Source organism: Orcinus orca, chromosome X (genome assembly GCF_937001465.1).
Source record: "Orcinus orca chromosome X, mOrcOrc1.1, whole genome shotgun sequence".
Classification (NCBI taxonomy): Eukaryota; Metazoa; Chordata; class Mammalia; order Artiodactyla; family Delphinidae; genus Orcinus; species Orcinus orca.
The window spans coordinates 40029614-40045903 of NC_064580.1; the positions used below are offsets into that span (position 1 = coordinate 40029614).

At 40.2% G+C, this 16290-nt stretch overlaps 1 protein-coding gene across 1 annotated transcript in view; it reads right to left on the reverse strand.

Moving 5' to 3' along the window:
* EFHC2 (EF-hand domain containing 2) overlaps window positions 1-16290 on the reverse strand; it is a 200406-nt gene that overhangs the window by 91858 nt on the left and 92258 nt on the right. The window contains 5 exon segments of the mRNA XM_049704873.1: window positions 3940-4096; window positions 10140-10278; window positions 10664-10777; window positions 12924-13175; window positions 16059-16282. Of these exon segments, the coding sequence (XP_049560830.1) occupies window positions 3940-4096; window positions 10140-10278; window positions 10664-10777; window positions 12924-13175; window positions 16059-16282 (886 nt within the window).

Below are 16290 nucleotides of genomic sequence, written 5' to 3' on the forward strand. Positions count from 1 at the left end.
CAGGGCTACATACCTGCTGAGGACCCTAAAGATAGCTATAGCTATAGTCTTATGGTTAGAAGAGACATGAAGGCTTATTATTATTGATGGGGAAAACTTGTTTAAAGAGGAAAAAAAATGACTGATGGAGACAACAGATGAACAATATCTGAAACAAGTCAGAGATTAAGATTAAACCGTGAATTTTTAGATGCTATATGATTATGAATAGCACAAGTCTGGGATAATAGCCTTCCTGGTAGGAAGTCATCCGTCTCTTCTAACCATCATTAAGAACTAAAAGGGTGAATGTTCATTCTATTTACTCACTTATTCATCATTCGTCCTCTTACGGACAGAATATCTATTGAACCCCAAGTACATAGCCAACACTGTTCTAACTCTAAGAGAAGCAATAAAGCCAGTCCCTGCCCTCAAGGAGTGCTTGGTCTCGATATAAACAAGTAATTGCCACACACTGTGATAAGTACAGATTCTGGGGCAAGAAAGGCGAACTCTAGGAGCCAGACTTCCCTGTGTTCAAATCCTACCTCAACTAAAAATTAGCTGTATGAGCTTGGGCAAATCGTATAGCCTCTCAGAGCCTCAATTTCCTCATGTGAAGAATGGGTACAATAATATTACCGACTTTATGAGGTTGTTTTGAGGATTAAATGAGATCAAGTATTGTAGTTAGCATACCATAACCATAAACTGCTTTTTATTAGTAATATTGTTAGAGGTATGATCAGCAGAGTATTGTGAGCACACAGAGAACAAAGTACCTAATTCAGCCAGGTGCAGTGAGAAAGATATTCTTCTGGTTTTCCCAAGTCAGACTAGAAAATCTGCCCAGCAGGCCACCACAGTGAATTTTTACCCAGACAAAAAAGGTCTTCATTCCATCAAAAACCTCATACGCTTTAATTTGAAACTATCTCCTCCAATGACTCACAGTAGATCACCATTAACCTCATACAACAATAAGCAGCCAGTACATTTTTAATAGCAATATATATATAATCAATATATGTCATGTACTATTGCACGTCTCAATTCACGGTTTATTTATTTGCATTAAGAAACTGTTCTTTGTATGCTTTGTGAGATCATCTTCCTTAGGTTCTCACGGTTTTAAAACCTTGGGTTATTCAAACTCATGTATAAGTCTCCAGCTGAATGTGCCAGTTTCTATGGAAACAAGGTCACTGTGTGGGAGGAGCTTGAGGGAAGTGTATTCCTGGCACAGAACAAGCAGTGGACAGAAAGAAAAGAAATTAGACCCATTCGTGCCTGTACCACCATCCTCTGGCCACAACAGCATGACAAGAACGTGGAATGCTGTCTACAGTCAGTGCTCTGTGGGCAAGTTGACATGGTGCAGACAGAAAGAGAGACTAAGGCAACTACCTACAAGGAACTCTTTTCCCCCTGGATTCCAGAAGTAACACACTGGATCGTGTTTCATCCTGTTTACTTATAAGAAAAATTCTCTCTCCTTTTACAATAGGGACATTCTTTCTGCCCACCTCCTTTGGTGGCTGTCCTTCAAAACAGCAGTTAGTGAAAAGTATCCATCAAAAGTCCCGCCCTCGAACTTCACTGTAAACACTGCTACCTATAAGGGAGGATGGAGTATGAGTTGGTGTCCCTCTTATATGATCGAAATCAGTGGTTCTCAAACCCTGGTGCCCATCACCAGAACCCCCTGGAAGTCTTGTTACAACACAGTACCAGGCCCCACGCACAGAGATTGGGCCTCGATAGGTCTGGGGTGAAGCACGGGAATTTGTATTTCTAACCAGTGTGGAGGCCACACCTTGAGTAGCATCAACTCTGAAACTTAAAAACAAAATTCCCAAGTCCTTACAAATAAAAGATTATTTCTTAAAGGACATCGTGGCAGGGCAAAGGCAGCCTTTTAGACATTCTACACAATTCGTAACATATTTTCACCACGTTTACAGTTAGAGCAAAACTATTCTCTCCACCTCAAAATATTCTACAACGGTATCTGATGCTATTAAATTTTATCAAATTCAGGGTGCTGTCTTGTTCTTCTCCTCCTCCTGCTCTTACTCCATGTTCCCTTTATCATTTTTCTCCACAGGTTCTCCTGACCCACTATTTCCCTCATGCCAGGACTTCGGTGTTTAGCCCGCATCCTATTCAAGCATCTGCAACATTTTCCCACCACTCTTCCCCCCTGACTTCTTTCTCCAGGGCCTCCATTCTCTGAAGAAGCAAAAAGCAGCCATGGGCAGTGCTCACAGCTATACACATGACTCAGAGGCAGATTTTTCCTCATATATATTAGGAACACTTCTGAAAGTCCACCTTTTGAAATCATATTCCACCACACGAGCAAGCTATGGTTACTGAACTCAACCAAATCTCTCAAATTAAAACCACGTTAGTTGCCAAATAACATGCTAAAAAACACTTACAAATCACTGAAGCACTACAGCCTATGGGCCAAATACAGCCAGTCACCTGTTTTGGTATGGCCTATGAGCAAAGAATGATTTTTATATTTTTAAACGATTGAAAACAATCGAAAGAATAATATTTTGTGATATGTAAAAATCATATGAAATTCAAATGTCAGTGTCCATAAACAGTTTTATCGGAGTGTAGTTACATATTGTCTGTGGCTGTTTTCATGCTACAATGACAGAGCTAAGTGGTTGTGACAGAGGCCGCATGGTCTGCAAAGCAGAAAATATTTGCTACCTGACCCTTTAAGAAAAAGTTTGCTGACCCCTACTCTATACCATTTCTTAGGGACCATCTTGAGGAGATATATATATGGAAAGGCATATATATACACATATACATGGAAAGGCAATATAGATTGTGGATAATATGGCTTTAGTAGCTTCCAGATGACACATTAAAATAACCACTCAACGTGAGGGTGTGGAGAAAAGGGAACCCCTTGTGCACTGTTGGTGGGGATGTAAATTGGTGCAGTCACTGTGGAGAACAGTATGGAGGGTCCTCAAAAAACTAAAAATAGAACTACCATATCATCCAGCAATTTCACTTTTGGATATATATGCAAAGGAAATGAAATCACTGTCCCCAAAAGATATCTGCACCCCCATGTTCAATGCAGTATTATTTGCAATAGCTGAAAGAGAGAAACAATCTAAGTGTCTACTGACAGATGAATGGATAAATAAAAGCATATATATGTGTGTGTGTGTGTGTATACATATATCTATATTTATATAAGATACATACACACAATGAAATATTATTCAGCCATAGAAAAGAAAGAAATCCTGACATCTGCGACGGCATGGATGGACCTTGAGGATATTATGCTAAGTAAAATAAGTCAGACAGAGAAAGACAAATACTGTATGATCTCACTTATATGTAGATTATGTGGAATCTACAAAAACCAAATTCATAGAAACAGAGATCAGACTGGTGATTGCCAGAGGTGTGCGGAGCAGGGGAGAATTGGGTGAAGGTGACCAAAAGGTACTAACTTCCAGCTATAAGATAAATAAGTTCTGGGAACATAACATACAACATGATAACTAGAGTTAGTGCTAATGTATATTTGTAAGTTTCTGAGAGAGTAAATCTTAAAAGTTCTCATCACAAGAAAAAAAACTATATGTGAGAATGATGAATGTTAACTAATCTTATTGTGATGATCATTTTTCAATACATACATATATCAAATCATTATGTTGCATGCCTTAAACTTATACAATGTTATATGTCAATTATTTCTCGAAAAGCTGGAAAAAAATAAAATAACCACTGAAGTAAGAACCTGTTAATACTTACATATTAATCAACTTCGTTAAAAAGGTATAACAACATGTCCCTGGACTTGAAATCAGACAAATTAAGTGTCATCTGTTTTGTCATGAGGACAATGTTATAAACCCTGAACACATTTGGGAAAGATCAGACTAAAACAGTGGTTCCCTCAAGCACCTGTCATTTTCCATGACGTTCCTCTGATGAGGTGTGGGCACGAGGCCTCTGCAGGAGCAGAGAGAATCCTCTTCAGAACCAAAGCCGGTGTAACGTGGAAATTTCCTTTCTATATTTGGAGGAGATGGGGCCTTGCATGAAATCGAGGTAAAGTTCTCTATAACAAAACAAAGGCAGATGAAACATCAATATTTTTTTTTGCCCTGATTATGGCTGTTTTGAAAGGTTTGTTATGTTTTCAAGATGAACATGGAGATCTTTGTAGACTATTTTAAACTCTTTCAAACAAAACACAGCAAAATCCTGGGAGGGTAGGTTTCAATCGTGTTTACAAAAACCACAAAACTCACTCAATAGTTGCCATTGGTTCAAAAGGAAGAAAAAAAAGAGACTGTGTCGAACAAGTAAACATTTATCTTTTGTCGTCGCATCCCCAATTCAGAATATTTTTTGTTCTTCCCTGATTTTTCCAATGATAGGAAAATTCAAACTTGGAACTTTATGCCACCCATGCCATGTTTTAACCTGTAATGTAGCCCTGTCTTATCTTTAGTCAACAGTCAGTAATCAAATTCCTTTCCAAACAGGACTGACTCCTAAGTGTTTTGCTTTACCTTCCCCATCTGATGTCCCCTCCTCTTGTGCCCACTTTTTAAACCCTCTCCCCCTTTCTTCCAACTCAGCTCCAGGCCATGACACTTCACTGTCTAGATCAAAAACAAAAACAAAACTTCTTCTCACCAACCACCACTCCAGGGTGCTTCTGTTATTGCCCAAGTAAAGACTGCAATCGTACTGAAATGTGATGAAGCAAAAATAAATAAATAAATAAATAAATAAGGACTAAAACCAAAACCAAACAAACGAACAAAAGCTTTAAAACAGCCACTGCCTACTCTCAAAGGGAGTTGTAAGTGGTAAATACTGTTGACTTTCTTTATTCGTTTGTCATCTGTGAAGAAGGAGAGACATATTTATAATAGCCTAGGAGCTGTTGGTACTCATTTGTGAGGCTGTACAGTCTCTGAGAAGCAAGTGTGTTCTCCAAAGCAAATAATACATTGACTCAACACATCCCAGTCACCTGAGTTTGTCACACCACAAATGGACAAGAAGATGTCAGGGTCTTTCTTAAAACAAAACAAAACAAAGCAACAAAACGAAACCACCCATGGAATCTAATTTCTACCTCTTCCCCAAGGTTGACTATCCCATAGGCGTTTCCATTAGTGCGTGAAAGGAGGTTCACATAAGCAAAGATTTCCTTTTCCATTGCCAGAGTTCTAATAGAAGGAAGAGTACAGATTTAGTGCATACCTCTCACATCAATTTGTCATCCAAGGCAACCTAACTCTTAAAATTGAGGGAGGTTTTTTTTGTACTGATTGATCAAAAGGCTAAGGGTTTGAGGCTGTTTCTAACTCTGATTTGAAAACATTTTCAACTTTCACATTTACTTAGACTTCCTAACAGCCTTTGTGTGAAATCTCTTCAAGCATAATCCCCAAAAGAGTATTGTTCCATCCTAACAGAAACTGCTTACAGAAGACATATTGGCAAAGAGAATGCCATCAAATCTTTCTCACTGACTCAGTGAAAGGGGGCAGCCAGACTGCCAGTACGGAAGTGACTGGTGAGCCTCTCCTATTGCTATTTTTGTGGCAATTAAAGAGAAGCTTTGGTAATAAAGAGGAAAGTTCAAATCTTGGAATTAGGCAGAATTACAGTAGACCCTTTCATTGCTAATTGTTACATGAAACACACCACTCACTAACTGGTACCTTCATTTTAGGAAAAGGACCATAGGGATTGCAGGGAGAGCTCTACATGATTATTAGAAAATTGGGGCATGATTGGTTTCTTCTAACAGGGGACATCCGCATACAACTCTATATACTAATCTACGCAGCCTAACCAAAAGAGGACACATATTGAATCTCACAGTAATTAAGAATGCATTCTACACCTCCCCCCAAAATTACAGGTTTTATAACACAGTGTTGTTTTCTCAACTACATAATTTTTGCCACAGATTTAAGTAACAAAAGAATCAATTTAGAGCTTTCCTCTGCACCCACAGTGCCATCTAGTGTATAAATGCTGAGAACTGTTCCACTCCACCATGTCTGACTTTTTTAACAACCCAGTCTTTTTGGATACCCTGACTGAAGATCTCATTTTTCTGGGTAATTGCGTATATTCACAAAGGTTTGAACTCGCACCTGAATAACTTTCTGTCTTTGGTTTTCCATCACCCCAGCATCCTGCATGTTTTAGGTGTTAAAAAAATATTTAATGAAAAAGTATACCTTTTTTTTTTTTACAAAGCATCTTCCCAAATATCTCCTTAAACTGACACTCTGATGGATCCTGAGACACATCTGTCTTTCAAATAGTCTGATTCCTCTAATTCCAAAAGACTTGTAAAAACATATATATTGAATGTTCATCCACACTGACCAGATTGCAACAAATTTACCGAGAGGTGATAGATTTTTTTAAAGGATATGTCTTAATGCTCCTTCACAGTGATTTACGATTCATCATCTCATTTGGAAATGATTCTGGAAAGAGCCTTCATCGAAGTTCATCTCTGATGTACTAGTAACCCAGATATGGACCCAGGTTTAAAGCTTATATAATTTGGGAGAAGCTCTTTAAGACTAAAAATATCAAATAATTAAGACAAAATTAGGCCCAGGGCCTTGGAGTGGGGCCCCTGCAAAGAAAGAACCCTAAAGCTTAAGCTTCATTAACTTCAAGGTAAATCCACCTATGCTTGTACCCAATACCCAGGTCAAATGATTTTGGTGGGACGTTCATTTTTGGGTCAAATAATTAGTGAATCACATAATTTTCTAGCTCTAGCTAGAAAACCCTTAGAAATCATCTAATCCACAACCCTCTTCACTTCATAGGAGAGGTTAAAAAAAAAAAGGTGAAATTGTTAGCTCTATCAAAGCCACGTGGAGAGACTAGAAGCAAATTCTACCTCTGTCGCTGCACCTTGGGATGGCTAATTTGCTCAAATGATCATTAGACTCTCATCTTGGATGCCTGCTGCTTCTAACACCAAGACTTCAGAGGCGGCCATAAACAACTCCACAAAATTAAAGGTGCTTTAAGTTTTTTGCTTATCCTTAATGTTGGTATAGCCTAATAAGCATTCGAGAACAATGCGAATGAATGGTCTTATTACTAGTTTGGCTGTCCCAACCACTAAGAATCGATAATAAGAAAGTCCTCTTATAGACAAAGAAATAATAACCCAAGGCAGGAATTCTAGGTAAGAACAGTTTACATTCAAATCCCTGTCTCTTCAGTGAAAGAAACACCTGCTAGAGCCCCTGGAGCCTTTTCCAACCTTCAGGCTACAGGAAAGTCCGACAGGCCTCCATCTGCCAGTCCGTGTTCATGCACATGAAATAATGAGGGACTGACAAGCTCCCGCCCCGGCAGACAAGCCAGGGCCAGCGGGATGGCCGAGCTGCCTAGTGGGGGACTCACACTGGACTGTTTTGTGGAAGAAGTTGCCTTCTCTTTAGAATCCTTAAATACACAAAACAATCTCATCTTTTTAGGAGTCAGATTGGGTTTCATGCAGGGGTTACATATATCTCTTGGAATTCTATCAAGCCCTCTGCTTCCACATAATAGAAAGCTTACTCGTGCACAACTCTTGGGACTGTGGCCAACTCCATCTCTTAGTCTGTCTGCCATTTTTTCTCCCCCAAAATATGTTGGGGCAGCATTAGGTAAGAGAAGGTACTGAAGCACCCAGGCTGTATACTGCATTAGAAATTTCCCCCTGGCTTCCTAGGTCCCTAGCTGTGTCATTGGCAGTTGTCAGCTCCTTCCTGTGGAGACCACAATTACTGACAAGGAAGGAAATGTGACCACAGTTATTGCCAGGACTTTGTCCTGGTTTGGGCTTCAAGGCTACCAAAATATAATGTATAAAACTTGGTCAGTCTCATGAATTTTTACAACCAGATAAGTTACAAAAAAATTAAAATGTCAGAAATAACTGTATCTAAGTAACATTAAGTCTATTAATTTAATGTTACCAAAAGTCAGGAAAAGCAAATGTAAAGATTATCAGAGAATATTGATTCACTCCCCTCCACCCTGAATCATGGATATAATTTCCAGTCATTAGTTACATTAAGTACACTGCTGTTACTCAAGAAATGTTGTGTAATAATAGTGTCTGTTAAATGGGGTATTTTAACATATGTTATGAGAAATATAAAAAGTCAGCATGACTATAAAATGCATCATAATTTTGCATTTGCATAATTTTCTGTTTAAATGCATAATGCTCACGTTATATTAGCTTTAAAGGCACAAATGACTTTTTTAACGTATTACAGTAAGTCTATAGAGTGAGCAAAAGAAGTGAGCAGAAAGAAATTAAGCACTAGGGCTCAACTGAAATGGACCATAGGGCATTTGAAGCTGATAAATGCCGAGGATGGCTAGATTTGGAGCGCACCGGTGGATTTACTCTGCCTCTGAAAGTTCCCCGCAAACCCGTTAAAAGACTAACAGCGTCCCGTGTCTCTCCAGCATTAACGTTCATTTTCCCAAACGCGACCTTTATATTCTCAAAATCAAGCTGACAGACAAACATCAACCGAATGTTGGACTTGCTATTTAAGGGATCATATGATGTTTTGAACCTTTACCACGTCCTTTAAATTAAGGCAATCTTTCAGTAGGACACAGGTAAATGTCTTCAGTGACTCATTTCATATATATATCATTTTTTAAAATTTTCCAAGTCTACACTGAAGACTTGCTGATTCTGAACAGGCACTTACATTTATTAAAAAGCAAACTATCCTTCCCAAATATCTAAGGGTCACTAGCAGCTTCTCTACAGCAGCCACTACCTGCACATTCCTGGCAGCTTCTTGTCCTCAGGCCCTAAAACAAATATGCTCAACTGTGTCCACTAAATAGGACTAATTTTAGAAAATAATATAAGAAGAGGCCACCAATTTGGCTCCATTTTGACTAATCTGGCACGCAGATGCTGTGGAACAAGCTCCCTTAATGCACAGAGGAGGGAAATTGAAATTCTTTTTCATTCCAGCCCCTTTGTATGCTGTGTGCCTTCTCCCATAATATAAAGATTCCCAGGAGGCCAGGAATACGACACAGTGGGGACACCAAGACACGTAAGGTGGGCCTCGTCTCATTCTAAAGACAAAGCACCTTGTCTTTTAGGAAGCTGTGGTTGCTTCTGGCTTCCAACTCATCGCTCAGGAAGTGAGCTCATAGGAATACTCCAAGGTTCAGAGAGGGGTAAACATCCCCCATCAGAGCTCCAAACCCCAGTCTGGGAGGTTGGCAACTTCCACCACCCCACTTCGCCAAGCACCGGTAGGTACCTGGAGCCTGGGGTAGAGGGCCCAGGTGAGGGAAGAGCTGGCCGGCAGGTTTAACAAATGGAGGGGCTTGTTTTTCAGGTTTCACCTCAGATCCTCCACCTGCTTCTGTGACTCTTATAACACCGTGTAACATGCAGTAGGTCTCTGCTCCCCTTCAAGCCTAGAAACTCCTTACACAACTCTGCAGCTCCTCTGTCTACTGCAATGACCTGCATGTGGTAGGTGCTTAATAAATCACTGGTTTTCATTCTGAACTGCGCTAACCTGATCTGAATGGAATGGATATCTAAGAAGAGAGAAGGTGGAAGCCTGGCTAAGCCTCACCAGGAAAGGTAGAGCAGATTGGCACAATTCCCCAGAGAGCTCAAATAAGTATATCCTCTGTGGTAAGCAAGAATTCAGTGAAAAGAAAAGTGTTTGGATTTCCATTTCAGTTGCTTAACCAAAGCATTGCCCCCATACTCTAGTGAGGCAGGGGGCTATACGGGCAAATGGAAGCCTTTGGCATCAGGCAGACAAGTTCAAGTCTTGGCTCACCCTTTACTTGCTGCATGACCTTCGGCAAGTAAGCCCCTTGTACGCCATAGTTTCTTCACCTCTAAAATGGGGATAATGAGCCTACCCTTCTAGAATTGTTGTTAGGAATAAATAAGACAACAGATGCCCAGCAGTTAGCAAATGCTCAATAAACGGTAGCTATTATGAGCTTAGAATTTGAAACTCAAAAGTCAGATCAAGCCTAACTAGGGAACAAAGACTCTAAGTTTTAAATATTATTTTCTAACTGACAGATGTTTCACTTACCAATTCCATATTTAGTCTTACAATAAGTCTTCATGAATTCATCACAGTCACAAAGGAGCACTTTCCTTCCCCACACATTGATGGCGGTTCCTATGGACAGGTCACTATCTTTGTAAAACTCTTGGTCTACTTTTCCTAGCTAATTAAAACAAAGGAACGTGACATTGACACCACAGACCCACCAAAGACATTGGCATCCACCCCCAAAGGGAAAAAGAAATTTTAAAAAATCAATTATATCATTCATAACCAAAATGTTTAAATCAAATCAAAAGACAACCGCTCAATATTAACATTTTAAAACATTCTTTTAGCAATGCAGTGCTACCAAATGGCAGTGCGATGCATATATTTATACATGCACTTAAGCATGTTTATTATTGATAAACAGCACTGCGACACATACATTTATATACTCATCGATTTCATTCACAATCAATCTCCCAGAAGCAGAACACGTAACTCACCCCACATTCCAGGTTCCAGGGAAGTCACACTGGAAACAGTAATAAAACGTGACTTACCTTGTATTTATCCAACAGACAGCCATACACTCGGTTCTCTGACAAGCCACCATCTACATTGAGAACTGTCCGGTCTGTTATCTGGCCTGGTTGATAGACTCCAGGGGGGCCATACTGGAAGATAAAAATCAAATCAAGACGTAGTGGATGGCCTCTAAACACAAACATGCTCCTGTTGAGGGACTCAAGCGGGAAGAGGCACAGTATGGTTCTTCTCTGCCATCCCGAGGAAGACAGGACACAGACTCCAGCCACCTTTCCCCATGCTTCCCCACCCGCTGAAGGCTGGTCTACACTCTCCCCCTCCTTCAAGGCCCTGATAAAGTCCCATCTTTCCCCCTGACCTCTCCCATCCTACTGGCCTGTCCCCAATTCAAACTTCCGTAGCACCGACCTCAGGGTTAAACCACTTTTTGTTGCTCTCTAATCACTTCGTCGGCAGAGTCATCTTTAAACTCCAAAACGCCCTGATGGAGAAACCCTGCCTTGCCTTCTTTACTTGCTTAGCACCCTGCCTGATCCTGAGCAAGGACGCACTCGTTGGCAATGGAGTGCAGTCAGCCTCTAACAGAAACTGTGGCCCGGAGCAAGCCAAGGAGGGCACTCCTCAGTTCCACCCGCACTGGAGGTGGTCCAGGCAGGAAATATCTGAACTAACTTATAGAAATTGATAGTGATCCGTTTATCCCATACACATGAGAAATCTGAATCATGCCAGATCCATGTGATATAAAATGTTTACGTTTCAATGTGTGAACTTATGATGTGTGGGGTGTCAGTAAGCCACGTAACAAAGAAACAACAGTACTTTTAGATGCAAACTCTCTCTTCGCTGCTTCCTAGCTACAGGACAGGGGGCCAGGCATTTATCTTCTCAGAACTTCAGTTGTGTCATCTAACCGCAACAACAGTACTTACTCCTTGCTTTCTCAAAGGATGCTGTGAGTGTCAAGGGAACACCCACTGCTACTGTATCTCTCCTGAGAATGGAAGCTCCACAAAGCAGGATTTTATCCATTTTCTTTCTCACTGTAACCCCAGAGCTGGCACACAGCTGACACTTACTAAGTATTTGTTGAATGAACGAATAAATGAAGCAAGTGATGTCAAGGAACACTGCAAATGTCAGGTATGTCATTATTATTTTATATTTAGCCTATTTTTCAAAGCCATTCTAAAAACAGGCTTCCCTGGCACCTCCTGGCCACCTGCTGTGCATACGCCCAGAGTTCACTCTGGGACAAATCCTGCCCCCGCCCCAAGAAGCAACACAGCAGGACTTCTGGCAGGAGACTCAGAGAATCTGGAAGAGTCTCCTATGATAAGCAAATAACCAGTGGTTGTTTGCATCAGAAATGAGCATTACAGTAATCTTTTCAGTAGCACTAAGAATTAAGTTTCAAAATACTTTATCCAAATAAGAAATAAAATATAACATAGAGCTGCGAATAAGCCTTGATACTTTCACGTGTCCTATAGGTCCTTAGATAATGCTTTTTACTATATTATCTCATTCAGTCTTTACAGTTATCTCAGGAGGGAAGCCTAGTTAACTGCACTTTAGAGATAGGGAAACATGCTCAGAGAGGTTAATGACTTGCCCAAGGTCACATAGCTGTTAAGTGGCAGACTCACAATTCTAACCCAGGTCTTCTGTCTCTGTGCCATTTCTGCTGCACCCAGGTTACATTAGCTCTCAAATGGCCATAAACATGTGTAGAAATCACTTGGACAACTCTTTTTTAATAGTAAAAATGCAAAAGCTCTCACTGTTGCTAACCAGTGGCTAGTTGCTGACTGGTGGCTACTCTCAGAAGAGTCACTCCTGTGTGTGTGTGTGTGTGCGCTTGTGTGTGTGTGTGTATTCACAACCCAGACCAATACAATGGGATCTCCTCAGTAGGCTACAGAGGCCAGAGGCCAGTGCCCTGCCCAAGGCCACGAGCAATCCTTTTACTAGAGAGTCATTTACCTTCATAAGACTCATAGTGAACTCAATGATGAATAGGTAGTTCTCTTGCATTTGACATTTTTCCTTTACTTGCCTCAAGCCCTGAATATTCCAACTCCAATTTGTCATATCCTCTGTATTACTTTCATAGATGTACATTAATAGAGGGCACAAAGTGAAAGTTTTCTAAACACTTGCACTAATACATGGTGACTTGTCATCACACAGTCATAACACATGACATTCCAGACACTGAGTGACTAGAGTCTTCAGCCCACAAGCAAACTCGGAAAGCAGTCCATTGCTCACCTTAGGTACCTTTCTCCTCTGGAGGAACAATGACGTAGCATCTCTTCCTGAGTTATGTGGCAATACTCCTTTGATTTCGATGGTATCATCAGACAGAAAGTAATGCAGGATGAGTTCTCTATGGTCCCCAAACACTGAGCCTGAGTCGTCCCACAGGCAGAAGAAACGCAAAACCTTCCTATCATACTCAAGGAACTGTTTCAGAGCGTCGAAGGACTGATAGGGACGTAAGGGCTCCATGCAGTCTAGCTTCTGCCAATGGAGAAAAGGTTAATGAGAGTGGAAGTTTTTCCATAGTTGCTTCTGGGATGCAAGCAATCAAAGAATATAAACGCATCTTTTCTATAGACTATTCAGTGACATTTTTTAAAATTTCAACTAACAACATACATGATATGCATATATAACCAGTTTCAACCTTAGAAATACAGACACTCAAGTATTAGGAAGCCTTTCGTTATTATTTTAACACACTAAAATATACTTCTATAATGTTTTTGAAAACTGACTTTTCTCAAAGACTTAAAATTCTTGTTTAAGAACAGACAAAACTAATATATGGTGACAGAAATTAGAACAGTTATTGCCTCTGGGGAGAGGACTGACTGGAAAGGGTGACAAGGGAACTCTCTGGGGTGATGGAAATATTCTCTATCTTGATTTTCGTGTTGGTTACTAAATTGTATACATTTTTAAAAACTTGTCAACGGGTATGCTTAAGATTTGTACATCCAAGTCTATGTTAATTATATTTCAACCAAAAAATTCTTTTCACTGAAAATTCATATCTGTATATGCTTCTTACTCATCCAAAGATTTTTGTGAAGGTGAAAGAGAAGAAATATATTCACAGTTTTATTTTGCTCAAAAGCTTTAGATAGTGAAGATCTGAAAGGCCATGGAAACAGGAGCAGAGCAAATGGAGAACTTCCCAATCTGTACAGAACTACTGCGCGGGCTCTGGCCCCCAAATCAGGAAGCACTAGCTCGGCAGTCTTCTCAGCCCAACTCCTCTATTTGCAGAGTCTCAGCCCTGTCTTGGAGCAAACCGCTCCCATTCTATCTAATGTAGCCTAATAGGATGGTTATATAAGGAAGTGCTCACTAGCAAGGGAGATGTAGTCCCATATCGGGTTATGTAATCTTACTTGTAAGTTCTCAAAATTTTGTATCTGTCCAGGGCAGTCTAGGTGCAGACTTTATCCCAAGACAGTGGGGGAGACATGATGGCCTTTCCAGAGGCTCTTCAGTCTTATCCTTGATATTTAAATGAAATTACGAGATCTCTACTGTCAACGATTGAAAAATCTTTCTTTGGCATTAGAAGGCCTCTAAGAAATGCATTATTGATTATATACCATCAAGGCTCTTTTCAGTTCAAGTTAAATTGTTTAATTTTAACTTTACATTTCAAGGCAGCAAACATTGGAGAAGTAAATGCATTAAAGTCAATATAAAAGCCTCTTACTAAACTCATTTTCCACAGATTTCTATATTTATTGAAGAGCTTTCTCCCTGAGGGAATAAATGCTAAAACAATTCTCCCAATCTGAAAGGAAATTATTTAAAACATTTCTTGGCTGTTCTTGGTATTTATTCCTGATTCCTGGAACAAAAGATTTTTTTCCTTATAAACTTATGAGATAACACAGTGTTCTAAGTATTTCATATAATGCATCATCATTCACAATCACTATCATATAATACCAGCTGTTAGTGAATGAGTGTAGCCAGATGAAAAGGGTGGTAAATCATATAGATCCATTTCTTTTAGGTTCTCTCTTCTGGTTCTAAAGACTTTTGTATTTATCTAGACTCCTTCTTCTAGGGCATTTGGAAAAAGCAGAAATGAACCCAAACCATAAATCTCCTTGCATGCCAATACACACAAGTATAACGCCACAGGGATTTCACCTTAGATATTCCAGGATCAACAATATATATTTCTCAGGAGGGTTGTATGCCTACAGCGTTAGAGGGTAATTCTGCTGGGGCTAGGGGGCAGGAATAGATGAATAATCCTACATGCAGCTTTTAACAAGAGATCAAAGCAGAATCAAAGGAGATTTTTTATTCTACATTTTATGTTATCTTTCTGCAAAGAAGTTAATTACAAGTTTTAGAAACAATAAAAATGAGACTAATCTATAGGGACAGAAATGAGAACTGTGCTCATCCCTGGGTGGGGAGAAGGACAGATTGGAAAAAGGCATGCGGGAACTTTCTGGGGGGATGGAAATCTATACCATGATTTCGGATGTGGATTACATGGGTGTATGCATTTGTTAAGACCCATCAAACTGTATACTTAATTTTGGTGTATTTTACTGTATATAATCATACTTCAATAAGAAGAGAAACAAATGACAAGAATGAAAATCAGGATAAGAAGCAAGAGATTTGAGTTCAAGGCCCAGCAAGAAGATGGGTGAGGTATGTGACCTTCCACGTGACACTTGCCCTTTTGGATATTCAGATTTCTCTGTAAAACATAAAATTTGGGCCAGGGGATCATTAAAAAAAAACTTTGGAAAGACTACAGTAACACTACTAACACTGATTCTTTCCTCCCTACACTAGCTGGGGTCAGCCTTCGAAAACAAGCATCCTGTCATCATAGGAGTATGTCGAAATCACGGCCTTCCTCACTCCTGAACACCTCTGCGTCTGATAATACCATAAAGGGAGCTGGGAGTCCCAAGGAAGAAGGAAAAAGGCGTACCCAAAGGGTTCAGTAAATCGGTAGCACAGGAGCAAAGATTTTCCCAGAGTTAGGCAACTAAAATGGGAAAAGAAAAGCCAGGAAAGTGTGGACCCAACTCTTTCACTGTCAGTGACCACAAAGCCAATCACGGGCTCTAAGAAACCATCCCATCTGGGCAGCTCGCTGAAGACTCCTACTGCCTGGAAGGGAGACTCTCCGTGGAGAGAAGTGGGGGCAGGGGCAGAAAGTGAGCATCTCCTGCACCGAAGCCAACACCCAGCCTTCCCTCCAGCCCAGAGGAAAACAGGACAACTCCAGTGACCATGGCCCCCAAAGTTCTTTCACATCTGCATCAGGAGTACCAATACCCTTTACTGACTTTGAAGGGATTCTCATCTTGAAAATAAGAGTTCATGGATGAATCAACTTACCTCTCTCTGTGTCTTCAGGTAAGGATCTTCTGGACACTGTCCCGGGGGGTTTAATTTGACTCCTATTTTCTTCAAAAAGTTTTTTGTGAATGTATCACAGTCATAAATCTTGAATGTCCGACCATAAAAGACAATGTCTATGTTGATATTAAAACGATGCACAGTATAAAACTGATCCTCATCAGGAGGCGGCAGAGAAATCCGATGACGCCGGATAAAAATTCCTACGGTG